Source organism: Cheilinus undulatus, linkage group 16 (assembly GCF_018320785.1).
Source record: "Cheilinus undulatus linkage group 16, ASM1832078v1, whole genome shotgun sequence".
Lineage (NCBI taxonomy): Eukaryota > Metazoa > Chordata > Actinopteri > Labriformes > Labridae > Cheilinus > Cheilinus undulatus.
In genome coordinates this window covers 17,958,841-17,981,882 of record NC_054880.1, presented here as the reverse complement: position 1 = coordinate 17,981,882, position 23,042 = coordinate 17,958,841, and the positions used below count along the sequence as shown (strand labels likewise).

The 23,042-nt window shown below is 38.5% G+C and overlaps 1 protein-coding gene across 5 annotated transcripts in view; it reads left to right on the top strand.

The window, feature by feature from the left end:
* Nucleotides 1-23,042, top strand: part of rbms3 (RNA binding motif, single stranded interacting protein) — a 468,933-nt gene that overhangs the window by 198,564 nt on the left and 247,327 nt on the right. For 4 of the 5 annotated variants that reach the window (XM_041809940.1, XM_041809941.1, XM_041809942.1 and 1 more), the window contains one exon: nt 680-837. In XM_041809940.1, coding sequence (XP_041665874.1) covers nt 680-837 — 158 coding nt within the window. The remainder of the gene's footprint in view (nt 1-679; nt 838-23,042) is intronic. The other variant, XM_041809943.1, reaches the window with a different exon arrangement.

The window sequence follows — 23,042 nt, the reverse complement described above, 5'->3', positions numbered from 1 at the left end:
GTGTAAATTGTTTTACAGTGTATTGAAATTGGTTTTGAGGGTATGAATAGTAAGCAGGAAGTTGGCATCATTTAAAAGTGTTAGAAGCTGCTGGAAGTCTTATGAACTCTAATTTTAGTGAGACCCCTTGGTGAAATGTTTACTTAGAATAAAAAATGTTGAAAAGTTTGCACTTATGACTCCTTGGAATAAAGACGCACTCACCAACAAAGAACTTCAGACACTATTCATTGCTATAAAATGGAAAAAAGAAGTGATATAAATTGGAGGAAGTGATGTGAACATGAATATATTCCTCCTGGATATGTCAACAGAGCTTTTTTTTTTCACTTTTTTGTCACCTTTATTCTCCTTATAAAAGAACTTTTCCCTCAGCTGAGGTTGGATGTTTGCTGTCTTGAAATTTTAATCATTAATCTTGTTTTTGAGTTGAATGTTTGCAACTCTTTGTGACCCTGCTCTCATCCTCTCCTCTCAACAAATGTCTGCTCTCATTATTGCACTGACATTGAACTAGTAGTAGCTGCTGATTTTTCTAAAGATGCATCGTCTTTCTGACTTCTTCTGCTGTCTCAAGAAAGCTATAATATCGCTCACGCCTAGCCTTTGAGTGTTTTTGACTTTCATTTTGGTCATAGAGTTGTAAGTGTTAATTCCTCTTTTTTATTCCTTTTCCCAGCAGCCCTATGCTCCACCCCCTCATCCCATGGCTCCTCCCAGCCCGAGCACCAACAGCTGCAGCCAGGGAGGAGCAGAGCAGCTGAGTAAGACCAACCTGTATATTCGAGGCCTGCCACCTGGGACCACCGACCAGGACCTCATCAAACTCTGCCAACCGTGAGTACTGCCAACAATTCCTGTTTAACACACGGGTTCCTCTGTAACACATGGGCTTTACCTCACCATGATTGGCTAAGGCTGTATACATTCAGAACAACATGATGTCATTTATGCTGTTTCCAGCTCCCATCTAATGTTACTATAGCTTACATAAATGTCATCAAATTCAATTTATTTAATGTGGAAACTGGATGTTTCCATATTAATCTCTCTATATTAATGTAAACTCTTAAAGCTAAATGGTTTTTCCATTCTTCCTCTGTTGGGAAGTTGATATTCGTCAATTTGTGTATGAAGTGAAATCCAGTCAGAGAATATACAGGCTCTGATTTAATCTGTCATCTTTAAAAGCATTTAACAGAACTAGTATCTCAAGCTGAAAATGATTTGGTCTTTTCATGAAGGGGGAAGCTTGCATACTCAATGGCTAGTCTAAAAAAAAGGAATAGAAGGCTGACCGACTAGACTAAGACAGACTAAACCTCATAAGACAATGAAAAACCTCTCAATAGAGGCAATAAGAGAACAAGGAAATATATTATTACAGTATCATATTGTATCATGTTGTATTATATCATATCTTCTCATATAGCATGTTATGGTATGCTATGCCATGATATGGTATTGTATCTTATCTCATTGTGTTGTATCATATCATATACATTATCATACCATACTGTACCACATCACATCATATGACACCATAACAAAAAGTAGTAAAGTATTGTATAGTATTGTATCATATCGTATTGTATTGTATTTTTTTTATTGTATTGTATTGTATCGTATTGTATTGTTTTTTTTTTTTGTATCATATCGTATCGTACAGTATAGTACTGTATCATATCATATCATATAGTATTGCTTTGTATTGTATCCTTTCATATCATATTTTATGGCATCATGTTGTATCTTATTGTGTAGTATTTTGTCCTGCTGTACTAAATCACAATGTACCAGTTTGCGCTGTATCAAATCAAGTTTCAGGTGTTGTGTAAAGTTAGGTGAGATCAAATCATACTGTAGCTGATCTTATTCGACTTTATTGTATCATATTGTATGATGTCTTATCATATCCTACCATATCCCACTGTTATGTACATCATCATATGATACTTTATTGTGTCTTAACGTTTCGAATTGGTGGTATCAAATGATATCATATTGTTGCATATCAAGGGGGACATACAATACTGTACCGTACCATACCATACCCATGGCATTGCATCACATCTTATCGCATTGAATCGCATCGGATCGTATGGTTCCTCTCTGGAATCTAACGTAAAGTTCTATACGGTTTTGTACCATATTGTTTCATAACAAATCATATTTTTTGTATCATGATTGTATTAGATAATATATCATATTGTATCAGACTATGCAATTGTATTGTATCATAGTGCATCGTTTTGTCATATAGCCCAAAGATTTGTACTGTATCATTATTTATCGTACCACATCACATTACACTGTAACATAGCAATTGCACTGTGTTGTATTGTACTGGATTAATTGCATGGTATGGTATGGTATGGAATTATATTGTGCCTGTTCTGTTTTTGTATCATATCATTTGGTATCTTATGGTATTGCATAATATCATATTGCCTTGTATCGAATCATGTTTAATTATGCTGTTCCTATCATATTGTATCATATCATATTGTATTATTTCACATTGTAACAATACAGTTTCCACTGTATTTTATTGTACTGTATCACTCGTATGGTATGTTATGGTATCATACCATGACATATCATAATGACGTATCATATCTTATGGTACAGGATGATACCATGTTTCATTTTGTGTCTTATTGTGTACTGTCCTTTTGACTCATCCTGTGCTGACTGTGATTCTGTATTTCATCTCATTGTGTCCTGCCATGTTATGGCATCATATTGTGTTATCGTGTTGTTGGTATCATATTGTATCGTATCGTTTCATATCGTATCGTAATGTTCAGGGTTGCTTTATACTTTTTTTGGAATGTTTCTTATTGTTATCCTAGTTTTTTATTGTGTTGCATCGTCCCATATCCCATAAAATCCTAATTGGTCACATTAGATTGTACCATCTTGAATCACACTTCATCAGAATTCTCTTGCTGTTTGTGGTTGAATCACTCTGTGCCATGTTATATTAATTGTTTCCAATCCCATCATTTATAGAAAATTATATATAGAAGAAACCAGATGAAAAAAACAGTGTTTTCAAACACTTCAGATGTCAGAATAGATTTGGCTGATAGGGGTCAGTTCAGATTCTCAGTTCTGAATGCATCTGTCATGAATAGTTTTAAATAATGAAGGCTGGAGGCTGCTATAAGCATAGACATACAGTATTATTAAACCCCCACAGTAGTCATCTTGGTGGACTGTAATGTAACATATAAAGAATGACATATTAAAGCTCTAAATGTCAGACTGATCAAACTAAAAAGTTCACCTCTGAGGAGAAAATTACAGGCTGGGAAAAAAAAACGTCCATGCACAATACCTTGCACACCTCATTAAACTGCTACCAAGTGAGTATATTTTAGGGACACACACAAAGGTAGTCATAAAGCCCTGCCAAATGTTCTTGATAGAGAAAACACCCGCACACACCTGCCTGCACACAGCTCAATGCGGCCTAATAAAGCTTAGATTGGACCACCTCCCCGAGGAATCACAGACCAAGACCTCATCAAGCTGTAACAAACAGTCACGGGAGCTTTCTCTCTGTGTCTCTGTCCCATACACACTCTCACACAAACGGCTTTGTTCAGCTCCATTAGGCCCTTTCACTTCTAAAATGGTGAAAAGGGGGTCAAGATCATTAATGGAGACAAGGCCAGCAGATTGTGAAATACAGGCCATGAGCAAGTCTGTCTGGTTGCATAACCTTTTCTTGGCCACTTTTCCAGAAATGTCCCGGTCAAACGCAGCCAATTATTCAATGATGCTATGGAGATGGGAACATGCTGTCCAGTATATTTGGTAATGCTCCCAGTAGCTGTGTCAGAAGTCATGCATTTACTCTTCATACTGACCCATCAAAATTCCATTAGCCTGAGAGGCGGTCTCGATAAGATTTGGAAAAGCACTCAGCGTTTTGACATTGCATATCTCTTGCTTAGCTCCCACATGCTCTCAGTTGTAAAGAGTTGGACAGTTTCAATTTCATTGCTAATTCATTATGATCTTGAGTATTTTGAGTAAACTATTTGGAAGGGCAAACCATGTCAAAGCTTATGTAAAGCATCCCAGCGTTGCATGCTTGTGACTTTAGATTTGCATTCTAATGTATAGCTTTTCCACTTTGTGTTATGCAAAGCTTTTGACTTTTGTCTGTTATTGCTTGGATCTGCCTCGCTGTCCTCTAGTGTCTGCCCTCTTGTTCAACTGCCTCCACAGCTCCTCTCCCATCCTTCCCTCGGTGTGTATCGCCTGCCTAACAGCCCCCAAGGTTGCCCGAGGTGTGCTGTGCCAGTGAAAATCCAATGCCACTGAAACTTTAATTAGCCAGACCGTGTTTCAGCGGCAGGCGGGTGGCAGCATTTGAGAAAAGGTCATGCGGCTGTTCTGCAGTCTGCAGCACCCCGGGTTTCCCTGAGGTTTTTCCCCAGATGCCTAGTCGCCCTCAAGCACCCATCGCCTTCTTTCCTGGCCCTCAGCTTCATCATATCTCCATCATGAACAGAACTCCTCACAGAATGCTGCACTTTAGATTTTAAAAAACAGCTAAATTGATAGAGGTAAGCCATTTCTGCTGTCTAAGTGATTCCCCCTAACCATTATAATGAGCCTGAGTGTGCTTACATGCACATACCCTTGCACATATCCATGTGAGTGCTGGCAGAGAGACAAATCAAAGCTGATTCTTTGCCCAGGGTTTGTTTGGTCACACACATTGAAAAGCAGCTCTTGCCGCCCTGGTTCACCACTATCTCAAAAGCAAACACGCCACAGCCAGAGCCATGCATACTTGACAGCGAGCCATATCATAGTTGCTTGATTGGAGGCTGTTGCACACCACCCAGGAGATGCCAAAGAAATAAATGCTGTCCACTGTGGTTATAACCCCGTCCGCATGAACTTTACTATTTCGTTGCCAAGATTCTGTCACTTTTTCAGTACCCCTCATTTAGGCCTCACAAACCACCCAAGGTTTCACTTTAGTGAAACAAATTATAACTTTGATTTTCTACTTTTCAAATGTTTTTCTTGCTGTTTTGGAGAGTGTTAAAGCCTGTGTCCACAGCTGGCACTTTTTGCAATGGAAGTGCTCACAACCTCTGTTTTCTGATGGCTCCTTTTACCGGTGTTACAGAAGTTGACATTTTTCTTACCTCAGTGCTGTTTTAATTCTTTTTTTTCATAGCTCAGTGTGCCTGATATTTACTTTTTCTAAGGGAATATCCCCAAGAAAACATGAAACAATGTAAAGTAATCCTACTTTACACCTGATGAATGAAAAGACAAGTTTGTTGGTTTCTCTTCTGCCATTATCAAGTCTCACCCCGTCTGTTTCACAAGTTGAACCGTTGTCAAAATTGGCAAAATTGGCAAAATCCTCAAAAATAGGTAAAAAGTGGCAAAAGTGGGCAAGAAGTAGAACAGAAAGTGACGGGAATGGCCCCAATGGAAACAAGAAGTGTCAAAAATAGGTGAAAAGTGGTGAAACAAGTTAAAATGTAGCATGAATAAAGAATTTCATCAAAACAAAATAGGTTGACACACTTTTCAGCTCCCAATGAGGTAACTGTTCACCAGGATGCTAGTACCAATGTTACTGATCCAACATACATACATCGGTATCATCAATAAAACACAATGGAGGGCCAGTTCTTTGGGGTTTTCAGGAGCTCAGTCAATTCTGTGGGCAGGCCTGCGTACCAGTGCCAAAAGTATCAGCTGTGGACATAGGCCCCGAATCCCAAAGTCTTCTTCCATCAAATAACTCAGTTTTTTAAATTTGGACTTCAAAAGATAGAGTCCTACCACTAGAAGCCCAAAGTGTTAAAATATTAGAGAGAACTTATTACCTAAACACATGTAAGTTATACTCACTGAAAAAATGGTCATTTATCAATAGTAACATTATACATTAATTATAGATTATATATACATATTATATTATTAATATTGATTTATTATTTATAGTAATTTATTAGTAGCAGGTATTTAACCCATTTAAGTGACACCACTTCTATTGTCTTCTTGACTTTTTATTGACTTCTTGTACATTTATGCTTTGATAACTTAACATTTTTACATTAAACTTAGCCTTGGAAACTTAAAGTCTCTTCTAAATCCAACTTATTACACCAAGTTAAAGTACTTTTCTTGAAGCTACTTTTCTCATCAGCTGCAATTTGCCCATATGTCTTTCACATACTTTAACTTTGAACAGTTATGCCACCCAGGAAGTGACCCAGGAAGTGCTCTTCCATGTTGCACGGTACACCATCCATGCTGTACTGAATTTGCTCCCTACAGGTGGGACTTGTCTAACTGAGAGGGTAACTTCAGTCATGGTGCAAAAGTGTCTAATGCCTGAGGGCATTCTGGGAAAACTCGTCAGAGCAAGGGTTGATGGTCAAAAACACACTTAAAGTAATCGAGTCCTGCAAGCAGATTAAGGTTCAGACCAAGGTTTGTGTTTTTGTTACATTGTATAGTCGGTTTGGTTGGTTTTGGCTTCACATTGTTGCAAACTGACTTACAGACTATATATGACAAACCTACGTGATATCATCATCAACTACCCGGTCTTCGTGTCTCTATAGTTTACACTGAGTGTCATGTTAAATAACCATTGTCTCAGTTGGAGTTCAACCCAAGCCCCTCATTTCTTTGTAACTAAGCCTTAAATCGCAGGACCCAAGCATCCAGTCAACAACTGAATATGTGATTATTTTAATTACAAAAGGCCATGATTTCTTTATGACCAGCCATCTCCCTGTAGTCACTGGGAGCAAAAGTAAAGACCAAAGAACGCCAAAGTTCTCACAGCGGTTTAAGCTACATGCCGCGAGCTGTTGAACGAGTAATTAAATGGATTCGGGTGGGTGCTTAATCTCTGTTTTATTCAGCTGGCTGGTTATCGGGGTTCTCTGTAGCCGTCAGACTGATATATGAGCGTAGAGAAGAGGCCAAAGGAGTGGAGTGGGGATTTGTTGGCTAAACACCCAGATAGTGAGAGGCCTTCCTGCTTGCCTGGCTGGCTGTACAAGTGGAAGGATGGATGCATGAAGGGATGGAGGGACGGAGAGAACAGCCGGTACCGTGGGAAAAATTCCTTGGCTGTACCAGCCAGGTTGAGGCATCTAGCCAACCCTAAGCCCAACACCAATCCCATCCAACCCAAAGATCGGTGCAGCCAGTACATCCAAAGCAAACCTCAAACACTTAAAGACGGACTTTATATCCTAATTTAACAGCTAGAGCTATTATGTAGTACCCACATTCTTCTTGTTTTCAATCCACCACCCAGGAGAGCCACTGGATGGATGGAAGCAGGTTCTTGGATGAAAGGTTTAAAGGTAGAACAAGTGGGATTTCATTTTTTCTTTACGAGGGTCCACACCTGGAATAACAGGGACGAAGCAGTTCACATTTTTTGCCAGCAGCCCAAATCCATAACTCAAACTGCCAAGAAGGCAAAAGACCCCAGACGTACCTAAACCCCCTCGCCTCCGGCTCCTCCTCCTCTCCCCCCCTTTTTCTTCTGGTTCTCCTCATTCAATTTCAGTCATGGACAAGCCACAGCTGCGCCCTCAGTCACGCTGGCTTTTGCCTTTGTGCCACCGCTTGATCAAACGAACAGAATGAGCCAAATCAAGAGCTAATCACCACCAATTGTCCAAATAACCTTTTCTGTGTGTGCTGAGGGAATGGCAGAGGGGGAGCTGGAGACAGAGGAGGGGAGAGGCGGGAAGAAGCCATAAGGTATCCTAAGTAGATGAGCTGAAGGGAGGAAAAGAAAGAGGTGACCCTGGGACCACCTGTTTTATGGAGCAGTGGTCTGGGCATTCAGCAGCGCCACATTATCCCTAATGACTCTCTGAGGTGCAGTGTTGACATTAGCTGACTGGCTAACTGTGCCAGCCTGTCCCGTGGCTCTGATTCAGAAAACTGACAGAAGGGAGATGTGTAAGCAAAGTCCAGCCGTGTACTCCCCATCATCACTCCCACTGCTATACATTAACTACACTGCACTGGAGCCAGACAGATACATAAGCAACTATTATCTGTCTGTGCTTTTTAGCTTTTACAAGCATGTCAGAAATCCACATGTAAGCCAGCCAGTAACAAAAATTATGATTACATTGCCAGATTACCAATAAACATTTGAAGCTGTCAGGAATATCCACTTGTGTTGGTTTTGGTGCCTTATTTCTAGTACATGGCACAGGCCTGGACAAAGTGACTGAGGGGTGGGGAAAAATAGTGAGGGGCCCTGCACTTTATGTTGTAATACAGTCAGTTATAATCATCATGCATATTGAATGTAATAAAATTAGTTCAAAAGCAATTAATCCACAGTAGCATGAATCTAAATATGAAGGTGCACAAAGCTATATGCTGTAAAGGAGGAGGCTGGGGTGGAGGAGGTGAAGCTTTGCCAGCAGTAGCAGCATGGTGCATCAGCATTAATGACAAAAGTGATTAATGAAAAGTATATCATATTTAAATACGCCATTTTATCCTATGGTTAAAAATAAAGTATTTTTTACAATGATAGTTTTAAAACATAGGAATAAAAGATTTAAGGCATTGGGAAGATGCATGCATGTACAGAACATCACTACAATCAATCAGAATTTGCAATATGGGTAAAAATAAGCACAATCAGTTATTGTTCAGCCAATAGGGTGAGGCCTTAGACTTAAACTTAAGGGGAAGAACATTTTTCTAAAGGGGTTAAGCCCTATCACACCTCCTCTTGGCTCCAGGCCTGCTGTGGTATCTCTTTTTTTTTGCTGACTTTGTCCTGTATGTGAAGCTCATATTTGTGCCAAAACAAAAAACAAACAAAAAAAATCATCCTGTTTTTGTTTAACAGCTGGAAGTATCACTCTGGTCCAGTGGAAAATGAAAATAAAGGTTGTGTTAACAGCAATTGTAATACACTTTGACTCCAACCAGAGCGACGATGTTAAAATATGCAAGAGTGCAAAACACTGCAATCTCGCAAGTGTCCACTTGAGGCTGGCTGCAGAAGCCACAGAGTTGCATTAACACCTATGTTAAAATGCCTATTTTTACAGCAAAAACAAACATATTTACAGCATTTTATCTCTTCTGGTCCACATTAGCGGGTTTATTCCTTTATAACTAATCTGTTTTGGTTATACCAAGGCCAAGAGTGCTGCAGAAATCTGTCTAATTAAGGATGGACTGATTGCACTTAGAGAGGATTGCATAGTAGCTGTTTGCCAGGAGGCTAAAGACCTGCATCAACTCCTCATCTTTCCCTGTTTCTAGGTTGATTTGATAGCATTTCCAATATGAAGACCACCCTCATTTGGCCTCCAAAGTCTGCTACAGGAACAAATGGGTGACAACACTACAAAAGAAAAAAACTGAAAAACCTGTCTTTGGCCCTAAAGATAAGGGAGGATGAAAAGCCAGTGCTAATCTGACTCCATAACACAAAAATGTACAAATCAAGCCCAAAATTCTGTTGTTATTATGGAGTCAGGCCTTTATATTAACAGCCACATGAAGATAGTGAAAAAAATCAGCCCATTACCATCTAGTAAATGTAGTAACAATGTGAGGAGTTCTGTATGAAAAAGGCAGAGATATGTGTTCATGTTTTTAATTTTTAGTATGCTAGATTATCGCGACATTGTTTTCATAGGTCAGACTAAAAAAGAAAAAAAAATTCCTCAGACTTCTTTAGCTCACCCAGAACACTGTTGCCAACCTCCTCACCAACACCAAGAAAGCAGAACACATTACACCCTCAAATCTCAATAGTGGCTCCATGTGAGTCAAAGGATAGATCTTAAAATTCTTTTCCTGGTTTGTAAAGCACTAAATGGTCTTTGTCCAAAATACCTATCTGATCTTTTAGTCCCCTGTGAGGCATCCAGACCCCACAGGTCCTCTGGGATGGGCTTACTAAGTTTCCAGTGTTAGAACCAAGCAGAGTGAGGCAGCTTTTAGTTTGAACACTTTTCACCTGTGGAACAAACTACCAGAAAAATGAGGCTATTTCACTTTGTTTAATGTATCTAACATTTCTGTCTACTCAAAAGTGACTCTTTATGCATGACTGATATCACACATTATTTAACAAGTTTCAGTTGATCTTATAAATTATCCTTTGACCTGCAAGGGGGTGAAGTGGTTAGCGATGTCACCTCACAAGGAGGTTCGTCTTTGCCAAGACCTTTTCTGTGCAGAATGTGCATGCTATCCTCGTGTATAAGTCGGTTCTCACTAAAATCTGTATTCAACACATAATCATGTCATACAGAGCTATCGACTGCTTGTAGCTGATGGAAAGAGCACCATCTTTCTTCTCTGTAGCTGGGTGTATCTGCTTGGGGCATCCTGGCTAATTTACAGCATCAGTGTAGAAAGAGCCATTGATATGAGGAGGACTGTAATGAACTATCCATAGTGGACGCTTTTGTCTTTCTACACCAAATAAACCACAGTGGTTGGTTTTTACAGTTTTAGCCAGGGTTACAGTTGAGATCATCAGTTTATGGGACAATTGACAGTAGGACTCACTTCTCATTTGTAGTGCAGCATTTTAAGGTGGTGTTTAGTTAACGGAGCACTGTTTGGGATGATTTGTTGGTTTTATGGTTGTTGTAAGCTGCTAAGAGTAAAAGTCAAGGTAGCAGCTAATGTGCTAATGGGCCAACTTAGATCTAATGGTGCTATCGCTGTTTACGTGTTTAAATGTAGGCCATATTGTACAACTGGCTGCATGTGTGTACGGTTAAGCTCACAATTTCCATTATGTCTGGACAAATAAAAGAACATCTTTTCTCAGTCATTTCTAAGGTCTTATTATGAATAATATGTATAAACAAGCTGGCTGTAATAACAAGGTAACAAGACATCCATGACATGAATTTGTATCTCAGTCTTTCTGTTGTTATATGTTTTATTGCTGTGAAATGCAGGTCACATAGCTATCAAGCAAATTTCCGGTAGTTCTTTTAAATGGCTAGAACTTTTGGGGGACAGTTGGTCATTTTGGCCAGGGACAACAAAGAGTCTTCTGGAAACTCTGGCTTTTAGGTAAATTGATGCCTCTAAATTGCCCGTAAGTGTGACTGTGATCCAGGGTGTACCCCCCCTTTCACTCATTGTCAGCTGGGATTGACTCTTGCCACTTATATGCCATGAGATAAGGGGTATAGATAATAGATAGATCCATTGAGCTGGTATTTTGATACTATTTGTTTTAAATTCTTGTTTTTGCTCTGTGTTATGTCTTTATACATTTTAGTCTGTTTCATAATCAGTTCAGAACTGCCCACATGAGCTTGAAAGTCCATTATACTTACCATCAGCTGCCAGAAAAGTTTGCTTTATGTTTACTGACCTTGGTTTAAGAGTCATTTTATTTTCAGTTTCAAAATATTTTGTTCAGTACACGTTTTTGTTTCAGCTTCTTGCAGAACGTCATGAAAAGTTTTGCTATAGCCTTTGTACAAAGAACATGCTAAGAGCTTCTGTGAGCTTCTGTTTAACTAGGAAATGGACTGAAATTAATAGTGATGCTTCTTTATGACCCACATAAGCAAATACAACCATCAGCATTGAGGCTTATTATCTAAATTCTTTTACTGCCTATAACACCTGCAAGGATGCATGTTTCACAGCATCCAGAAGAAAGCTGTTGTTTCATGTCACGATGGTTAAGATTGACTGTTAGGAAAATAACAAGCCTCTGCAACAAATTCCTCATTTTTAATTGCAAAACATTGCAGACATGCTGCATCCTGCATGCTGTCTTAATTGTATCTAAACATATCAAACATTTTGACAACCTCAGTGTTTAGGGTCTCACTCTTAAATCCAGTGTCATTTGAGCTCTGACCCAAGCGGAGTTGCCTTTTTCTTGCTGGATCTTTTGCTCTCTTTTGCTTTATGTCTCTCCACCTGTCTTTTTGCAACCCTTTTCCTCTGTAACACACCCTTCCTAAGTCAACCATGCCCAGTCAAGTAGTGCGTCACTCGCTTCAGAAACAGATAGTGGTGCTTAACCTCTGCAAAGTAGCGAGACAGCCACAGGAATGCCCAAACTAAACTACTCCCACAGCTAAGGCTTCATGCTGAGGAGAAGCATCTGCTATTCCTGGAAGCACAACCCTCCACTGCCACTTTCTCTGTGTGTGAGAGCCTTTCTTTCTCTCTCTCTCTGTCCTCCATTCTTCTCTTCTGTTATCATCCAGTGCTCTCCCTCTCATCTCTCTGTGTGCTCTTTCTCCCCAGCAGAAGGGACATAGTAATTTCACTAGGCCGGGGCCAAACTGTCTAAAATGCTCCGCCTTTTTCCTTCCCAAACATCGATTTCAGAGCGAGGGTGAGCGGAGGAGCTGATTTAGCCTCAGGCTAGTTTTTTGAATTATTTATCCCCCCATTACTGTATACATGACACGTAGACAGTTTGCCTATTTAGAGGCTGGAAAGAGCTTCTCTTCCACTTTTTCACTCTGGCTGACTGTTAACAGATAATTCTCCAACAATAATTCTCATAAGCAGCTTCAGATTGTTATTAAGAGTGACTTTCAGGCTTAAAATGCACATGCACTTTTAAAATCTAGGATACAAGGATTTGTAGATGCCAAAAACAAGCAAAGCAACCACTCCAGCTGTCAATGAAACATGCTACTGAATGCAGCAATGTCGGTGCATTTATCTTCCTCCAGCCACACTGCAGAGGACCCTTTCAAAACTCCAAAAGACACAGTGTAAGAGTCTGTGATACGACGAGAGTGACTGACGTGAGGGACAAAACCTCAGATCACTGGACTTGTCCCTCTCTTGACTTTCCCTCTCTTTTGAAGCTGTATTTCGAAAGCAGAGGCAACAGCAGCAGCAGCAGCCCAGATGAGATGTGTTCATTTGTGCGTGTCAGACAGCATTGCATGGCATGTGGGTTTGACAGGTTGGACACTTCCAAACAAACAGGGGCTACTCTGCTGGGCTCTGAAGAAGAATTGTGTGTTTATGTCTGGAAAGAGGCACTGAAACTAGCTGAAAACAGCCACATTATGCTTCCTGTTACTTACTGATGCTCTCCCTTTTCTCACTTTAAATTCGGTTAACGCTCACTCCGTGGTTCACTTTCCCAGACTTAGTTTCATACTCTGTCTGGGAATCACATTTAAGAAGAACATCTTTCCTGCACTGATTGTACTTCCCTTTCAACCCTCTGTACCTGAACATCCCCTAAAAATCTATCTATCTGCACCTGGGCTGATAATTGCATTTCATCAAAGTTTTATCCCGAAGCAAAAGCCATCAATCATCTTTGAAACAGCTTATTTTAAGCAAATTCCAATAAGAAGAGAATCAAAATAAAAAAAGTTGTGGATAAGCTGGAACATAAATCAACCTAAGAATTTGTAGGAGGCAGGACTCTTTTAAAGACACCTATCAGATTTTGCCATGAGGGTGTCATGATCTGAAATATTAAACTCTGGTACCATTTGAGTATGAAAAAAGTTAATGCTATCAATCTCTGTTTTGATATATTGCTTTTGTGTTTGCAACATACTTCTTTTGAAGTCTCAATAAATCAAAAAATCTGCCTTTTAGATGTATTTTGTCCAACTTGGCACCAGATAATCATTGAGTGCCAAAAGCAAGCTTGAGCTTCATTTAAATGCACGGTCATTATACCAGAGCCTCTATCTGACAGGTAAAATGTACAAACACAGCAACAGCTGGAGTGTAGATATTTCAGCGTTACACATTTCAGAGTTGATTTTAACTCCCAGTGTGTAATTTTAACTCAAATCTAAGGTAAGTGGCTTTCAGTGTTGTAGTTATTTAACAGTGTTGATTCATTAGTTTTAGTCCAACCCTGTAGAAAGTCATTTGATCTAAGCCATTTCCACAGCTATTTCAAATCTTGGGAAAAGTTTTTAAACAGTTCAAATGTGTTTAAATATGTTAGATGTGCTTAAATGTGTTACAATTTTGCTTGGTGTGCAGTGATCACAGCTGGGATTACTTTATTTGATGTTAGATGTCTTTGCACCATGACGAAGTTATCCACCGGGTTGGTGTCTTCTCAACTGTTATGTCTTTAAGAAGAGCATTAGCTGGCTTTGAGTCTTCTCTTTGTCCATGCCAGAGGACATATTACCAGGGGCATGGGAAAACAATTTGTTGAAAAAAATAGTCCACACCTTTAGGGCGGAATAAGGATGCATGTGGCCAGTAAGCATATAGGCTACTTTCCAGCAGGTAGTAGGGTTGCCACAAGCCCCTGCATGAGCTGTGGAGGTCCCAAGAGCCAGAAAAACCACCCTTAGTCTTCAGTAATTACCATAGGTGAAAAGGCCCAGAAAAAAGAGATGCCATCGAGCTTGACCTTGGCTGCCAAGCGACGTGTGTTGACATGGCTTTACACGTTGTTGGACATGATCCTACTCAGTTAATAAAATGACCGTGTAAAAACCAACAAATCTAAGCTAGCTAGAATGTGAGCTTTACGAGGTATTACCTTCTTTTTCAATGTTAATCAATATTTTTTTTTATTTATAGCCGAATTTCCAACACAAATTGTTTCTGAAAGATTTACCAGAGTACAGGGAATTAAGTGTTGGTTTCTTGAAATTTTCAGGGGGGCACCCCAACCCCAGAAGCCCCTCTTATTCCACTCCTGTTATGACAGGTCTTCCTCAAAAAAAAGCACAATTACCCTTTTTAATAATCAAACTGTGTAGAATTCACTTAACGCATCTGCTAAAATGTGTTATGATAAATTTCAGTACATGGTTTATTGATATAGAGGCATTAAAGGTGCTAGAAATAACAACATCTGTCCATTTATAACCATTTTTTGTTCTATACCATTTGACATTTCATAAACAGTACATTAAATCAGAAAAATGACCAATCTTATACAACTATGTAAATCCTTTTGTAAGTTGGGACACCCCTAGAAGACCTTGCAGTTTTTTTATTTGGTTCTGAGGGAGGTTATACTACCAATAATGATGAACAAGGACAGTAAAGGATAACGGTTTTAGTTATAGGTTGTTATTTAAAGTGTACAAGGCGCGCATTTCAGAACCTCAAGCCTAAACTTAAGTAGACACAAATGAGTCAGAATTTGTTTGAGGAGGTGCCTGCAGCTTTGTAAAATTACCTTTTATCCAAAAAACAAGTGGACCTTTAGTTGTTTTGAATATGCTGGCGTTTCTTCATAGAGTCACATTTGGAGGCAGTTGGAAGCCTTTGAGAACAAACACAGTTTGAAGCATTTTTCTGGCTTTCTACCAGAGTTTCAGCACTGACATTCAGTGACGTCATTCTGACGCAAGTTCACACACTAGTTGATGAGTCCCTAATGTGAAGCACAGATTAGATCTTTCATTGCATACAGTATAACTCATTTTCTTTAAAGATGGTACACTGACCACCAAGACACCTCTGACAACTTTAAAGGTGATATGTATTGTACCTTATTTTCTGTCAAAAATTATATGACGATGATTGATTTGTAAAATCAATAAGAAGCTTAAACAACAAACAACATAAAGGGTCTATCAGTCTAAACTTATCCCATTCATACACATTCACATTTGACTGATACAGTGCTGGGAGGAATTTGGGGATAACTGTCTTCCCCAGGACACTTGGGCATGTAACTGAAGGAGCTGGAGATCAAACCCCTATCCTGTCAGTTGAGAGAGGATCAACTCCCCCACTGATCCATGGCCACCCACATTTCATCGACATCATGCATTGCACTGATTGTACGATTAGATTTATATTGCCTTCTTCTTTCTTTGTGTTCTGGTTTGAATTGACTAAACCTTACAACATTAATCATAACCAGAAATTCTCAATTCACCTCAACTCTGTATTTGATTTTTAAACCATAGCTGAATTAATTGTTAATATTATTTTCTATCATATCAAACCAACCTGGTCACTGTGAAATTGCTTTTAAACTGAATATTGCTGCAGAGGAAGTTTCAGCAGATTAATTCCATTTGTCTTGAAAAGTCCAATTTTGGTGAATCTTTGGGTTTCGTATTGATTAACTAATAAAAAAGAACAGACGATTGAAATTCATGAGAAAGTTGCACAGCGGGAACGAAATGGAATACGTTCACAGGAGAACAAATGGACCAGACTTAGCGGATTGATCAAGTCTTGTCCGTAGTGACTAAATTGCAGAAACAATTTACCTGATGGAAACTCCATAGCCATTTGAATTTTAAAACTTTCCTTTATTGAAAATCCCTTAATGCGAAGACGAATTGTTTTAAATATATCTCCCCAACAATGAGTCCTGAACAGTTCCTAGAACTTTTAAATCACCTTCTTCTCCTTTAGAAATCTCCTAAGTGGATTCTGGTGGCCGTGTTGCCGCTCGCAGCTGTAATCCATTTCTATTATGTAGGGAGGTGGGGAAGTTTGAATGGTTCTAATCAACTTGTCATCCATTTCACACTTGCCAGGTGAAATGAATGTTCATTGGAGGAAATCACATCAGCAGGGAAATACAGAGAAATTGAAATCAGAATAGCTGATGACAACTAATGACCACAGAGGGTTTGACCACAGCCAATTTGAACAGATGGGTGCGATGACACACTGGGGCCAAGGTACAGCGGCCATTCTAATCTGCTGGAAATTAATGGGTTTCCAACCTGGATCCATGTTCCCAATGTATTTTCACCTCATTATCGTGAAACAGAAGACAAAGGCAGCAAAAAGAACAACCACTTTAAGCAGGATTATCCTTCTGTTCCAAGATGCTCACCATATTTAGAGAGTTAAAGGTTTGAAAGTAAGCCTTTGCCAGTTTACCGCAAACCCACCAACAAAACACGGGGGAATCCCAGCGCCTAAAAAGCACGACGAAGCTCTGCCAAGAAAAACATTGGGAGCTTATGCCAAAAAAGAAATTATCCAATTTGTTGAGGCTTTTTTTGATTTATTGCTGCTTTCTCCTTGCCAGCAATGTGTTTTGATATTTATACCATAATGCTTTTATAATTTAGGCATCATTATCCTGAAGCAAACATATGGAATACCTCTGAAAGTATGGAGTACTTACATAAATCTTTGATGTCAGAATAAATAATGTGAAATAAGTACATCAAACAAGCCAGAGCTTTAATCCATTACTCAAGTTTTGTGTGCAAAATAAAAAAGGAGATGGACTTTGAGCTCTCTTATCAGTACAAAGAGGAGCTGCTCATCACTCCTTCTCAAGTGTTTACAAGGGTAGTTGTCACTAGAGATGGGGCATGATATTCATGTATCTGCATAGTCAATTATTTATAATAATATGAAGATTCCATGCAACTATTACAAATCTTTAAATGTTTTTTTTTTCTCCCCAGTTCTTTTTATGATGCCAGCCACAGGGTAGCTGTTGCCATGCCTGCCAACACTAATGGCTGGGCCTTAAAAAGCCCAGTGAAAAGACCCTTCAGAGGTGTAATTTATTGGGTCAGTAGCATTGGTCCTTTTTAATCCATAACATGTTCCTTTTTCCCTGGTTAAGTTCATGCCATAATCTTCAATCATCTCCAAAGTTCTGTATTTTCTTTCAAAATAAATGCAGGTCTGTCTCTAAAGAGGAAGTCCGTTACCCTACAAGGTGAAATACATGATTGCATAAATATTAACTCCCCTCAACTCAGTATTTAGTCATCTGGACTCTGCAATTTTACTCCATTCTTCTTTGTTAAACAGCTCAAGCTCTGTCAGGTTGAGCAGGGTTCAGGTATGAAGCAGCCACATAGCATGATGCTGTCACCACCATGCATCACAGTGGGGATAATGTGACATTAGCCCCGTTTTTTTTTCTTCTGTATTCTTCAGTTTTCATCACATCTCTGTAAAATATCAGTGACTTAGCTAATATTTAATCAAGGAATTGCCAGTGACTTTTGAATTTTATCTGTGCTTGAAATTGCCACACCAATTTGTTACTTTTTCTGTTTTTTTTTAGCCTTAACTCTCTGTAATACTCTAAATTCACCTCTCTGCCTCAACTCTCCTTTGTGTATTTCTGGGTGTACTCTTTTACTCTTTTTCTTTGGACCTTCTTTGTATGCACTTTATAAACTTCAATCCGAGTAAGTATATATTTGTAATTTCTGGTCAAAATATCCAAATACTCTTATTTAAAGCGTCAGTCGCTTGACAAGTCCAGATAAATATCAAAGTTTAAGATATTTAACACAAAAAAGGCATGAAATAAAAAATATCTGCAAATGGAGAAACAAAATTTGTACTGGTTGAGTGTTTCAAAATTAGGTGGTCTATGAGTTATTTAAACAGAACTTCTTTTTCAAGATAACAATTTTTATTTTGAAATGAGAAATCAAAAATCAAGAAAAAAAAACAGAAAACCATTTTTGTTTTCTCTTTTTTTTTGTTGTTTTTTGTTTGGTTTTTTTTGTTTTGTTTGTTTTTCAAGATTGTAAAGAAATGAAAAATGGTTCTGGTTTTCTCCCATCTTCTCTTGTTGATAGAGAAATTGAAACAATGAATTTTTTTTATTTTTAAAATCTGTATGGGAAATGAAAAAAGAAAAAACAAATAGGAAAGAAAGGGGTTATTTTTTTTGGTTTTCCATCTTTTGAGTCTCAGTTTAACTGCCCGAAAGGGCCAAGAGGAGTTTTTTCTTTGTTTTATTTCTTTTTCTGAACAGTTGTTGGGAAACAGCTTTTTTTAATTGGGATTTTTTCATTTCTAATTAAAAATCTGTTGGCTTGAAAATACACTGACCCATATGGCAGGTATTTTTGCTTATTACAATCAATGCAGACCTTTTTTCTTTTATATCATATATTTAGAAAAAAACATGTTTTTCGATTTGTGGGATAAATTTGACTTAAAAAACAAGATATTTCTGGCTAGAAATGAGAGAAATGAACTTTCTTGGATTTGAGTTTTTACAGCTTCCAGCTTTTTGAAGATTATTCCATGCCCTAAGTTCAACATCAGAAAAGTCAGTTTTTACAAGATCTGTAAATAACTAGTTTGATATGTTTAAAGCTGAAGTTTAGCTGCATCCAAACATATGATTCTCTGGTTGCTTAGCAACTGAAGCTACAAAACTGTTCACAAAAATCATCTGTATAACATTTCTATCCACAATGCTGCCTGGTGTTCAGAAGGCCTGACCTCTGTGTAAGCCACAGAGATGTGCATTGTGGGAAATGTTTGGTGCTGTAAGGCAGGAGACAACAGAAGCTGCACACACTGCTTTATCCAGCAAGATGACTCCCACAGATTCTCAGTGACAAGGCACATGGACTTACTCACAATAACATCCAATGGGTGTACATATTATGCAAACACACAATGCAACAAGAAAAAAAAGTATCAACTCTTTCTATCACCGACTCAACCGATTGTTTGTTTGTGCTGTTTGTCTGAGATTTTCATTTTTATCTGTCATCCTATTTCACTTTCTCTATGATCCCATTTCTCCTTTCCTATCTTTGATATGAAAGTATAAAGAAGTCGTGTTTTTTCTTTTCCCATCTCTTTTCCTCTGCTCCGTCCTCTTTGGTGTCTGCGTGGTGACACCTGTCTACCGCCGTGGTATCAAAGGCTTTGACAAAATAAAACACCACCTATCAAATTGCAGGTTATTTCAAGTGTAAGTCTGCAAGAATAGGTAGAATATTCTCTATATGTGCGGATGCTTTTACCCATGGTGGGAGTAAACAAACACTTATTCTCACACTGCTAGCTAGAAAAACAGTGGTGACTCAGCATTGCCTTTTCCACACCTTAAAAAAGGGTAACATATGCTAAGATGCTGTGAAGTTTTTCACCCTGCTGCTCCTGTTTTCTAGTCCTAAAACTGGTGGTTAAAGGGTGTAATGATACACACAACCAACAGTACAAAAAGTGTTGCAGTTCTGGGGTCATGGTGTAATTTTGTTGCTATTTTTTCTCATAATAATAAAGACATGAGAATAAAGTCAGTTTTCAGATTGCTTGTTTGATTTTCAACCTTTAATTTATTTTATAAATAATTAAATTCTTTTTTTGAAATTTTAGAGTTGTATAGTTTAAAAAATGCTGTCAAACAAAAGAAGCCAAGAGCAAGAGGATTTTTGATATATTTAGTTTTGTCAAGTTGATTTAAGTCGTTCATATTTTCCATTGATTTTTTGTTATATTTAGGGTAGCAGTTAGGGAAGGCATGGGAAATAATTATTACTGCAGTTGTGGAAAATCTAGATTTCACAAAAATAGTGTTAGTTCAGGCAGGCCACAGATTAAGGTCATGATTAAGGTCAGCTGATCTCAGCCAAGCCCAATGGCCAGCTAATTTGCTCTAAGCACGCTATTGGCTAGTTGCACTTGCTGCTGTTGCCTGGCTACACTCTGTCGCTCTCTCTGCAAGCTGCTCTTACAACCCTCCTCCACCCCAGCTCCTCCCTTCATTCTGCCTCTGACTTAATCACCGTCATTCTGTTGTTCTGCTCTGCTCTGGGGTTTTTGCTGCTTCTAAGGCTTTCCTTATTGCCATAGGAAGAGCAAGAATGTGTACTACGTAGGGCAGGGGGATCCAAGAACATCCACACTGCCAATCATAAATAATAGCTTAAGTGCCAACTAATAACTACTTATAAGAAATATTAGGAATTCTAGATTTTCTTTCTTTCCTTCTTTCTTGAACTTCGCCTCATGTGACACCGCTCCCATGGTAGGGATGACAAAATCTCTTAAAAACTGGCTGCATTTGAACAATCAGTCTTTTCTTATTTACTTTTATAGGTCATTAAAGACCCTGGAAAGTGAAAATAAATCTGTATTTAGGTTAGTTGTATGACAGGTCACTGTGTTATGAACCCCCAGGTCAAATTTCAGTCAAATAAAACATCTTTAAGTTTATAAGATTAACCTTCCAAATCATGAAAAATGAGGCAGTAAAATCTGATCCAGGATGGTGTGGGCAGCACTCACACTATTATCCTGCCTCTTGACCTTTTGTTGACCTCAGAAAAAAAGACAAAGTCCATTTCCTCTCTCAAATCTCTGTCATGATACTATAAATGATCCATAGGCTACTGTGGCTGATAAATTTTCCAAATTCACCTCACAGTGAACAAAAAAACAGCAGTTAACTGACTTAACTTTAAAAAAAGCAGTGACATCAGCTAAAAACAGACTTTTCTTAGATGAACTGCTCTGTGGTTTTATATATTAGTGTTAGAGGGGCGAGGTCATTCCTCACTGTGGGCTCGTGACATCATGAGCTCATATTTTGGCCCCACCCAAATTAAACCAAACCAGGTAAGAGGTAAAAACTCTAACAGTCTCAATCGAAAAGTCAGTCACATGTAGATTTCAGTATTTTCACATGTTTACAGCAACCTTATTCCAACATATCTAGAGTGTTAAGACAAAAGCTTTGGTTTCTTTAAGATGCATCAGTATTCATTTCTACCAGCTTAACATCCCTCATTGGAACTTTAAACAGCATGTTACTTGAGGTATGCCAGTAATACAAACATACTGGAACAATTTAAAAGGATATTGCAGTTTTATTTGGTAGGAAACTGATTCTCAAGGTAGTCCAAATCTTCTGTAAATGTTTAACTAATGTTAGCAATAATGCTCAAATACTTCTACTACAAAGACAGTGGTTAAACATAACACCGTTTTTGAATAAATATATGTAACTTTTAAGTGTATAAAACCCACTTGGTGCTACGTATGTGCTGCACAAAGCAGATTAAATCTGGACTGTAGGCGTTGGCTGCACCTGCTCCAGTACGAGTAACTCTTTTCTTTCTACACCTTCTCCAGCTGCTATATCTTTACTGCTAATTATTCTGCTTAAAGGCCTACACGAGGTGATAAATTGAAGTTATTGTTTTCTATAGTGTTCTTTTCACACCTGCACCCTTCCCCCTGCACAGGTGCTTTTAAAGGTGCTGAACACGACTGAAGCTACTTTCCTATACCTCAGTCTTACAGCTGAACCCAGACGAGTCTAATCTGCACAGCTTTCTTGTTTTTTGCTTTTTTTCTGTATTTTTCTGGTTGTTTTTCTTTTAATCAAAGAGTGGAGACCAGTTTAGAATATTTTGTAGGCACTTTATTCAAGTCTTCTTCTGCAGACACAGATGGGATACCTTGTGCACATACAGCATATTTGCATGCTTGCCCCTTCCAGAGGATGAATACAAATCTTTGAAAGTACACAAAGTGAAAGTGAATTATTTTCACCTACTTTTAAAAGAGCAACTTTTAGGTTAAAAGTCTTTTGGAATTCATGAATTTTAATTAAGCAGATGTTTTCTGTGCAGTGTTGAGTGTATTTGCTTATTTTACCAAGCAGGCAGCCATTCAGAAGTGTGGTGTGGCTGTGATCCATGGTCAAAGGAGCAGCTGTAACTCCCTGCAAAGTTGCTGATACACACCCCTAACAGTTGCTCCCCTTAATGAAGAAGTCCCCTGTTATTAGATCATCAAAGGGCTTTTATTATGACCACATCTAGCAGGATTTTTTTTTCTGTGGTTGCAACTTAACCTGACAGATGTCAGAGTTGAAAAACACACAAACCACACATATTCAGTCAGTACTGAGAATACATAGGCTAAAATTATTGTAAATAATGCAATGAAAATGAGTAATCTGTGTTTTACATGAGGACTATGTTCTGTAGTGTGTCCCTTCAGCACATATAAATATTAGGGTCACATATAGATATCAATCATATGGTTTTTATTGTTGATATTGATACACACTGTTAGATATCACTTGCTGATGCTGGTCACTCACTTCAATATTTTCCTCTCTCTCCACTGGTTCTCATCAGCTCACTTGGTTTCATGTTGCTGCTATATTAACTAATCTTGACCTGTTCTTGTTCTCTTTGACATCCAGCAGGTTCATGATTAAAAGTCTGTGGACCGTTGTATGCATACAAATAGAAAATTCTTTCTCTTCATTGTCAAGACTGGCATTTAGAGCCATATTAATTAAAATTTAACATAACCTTTAT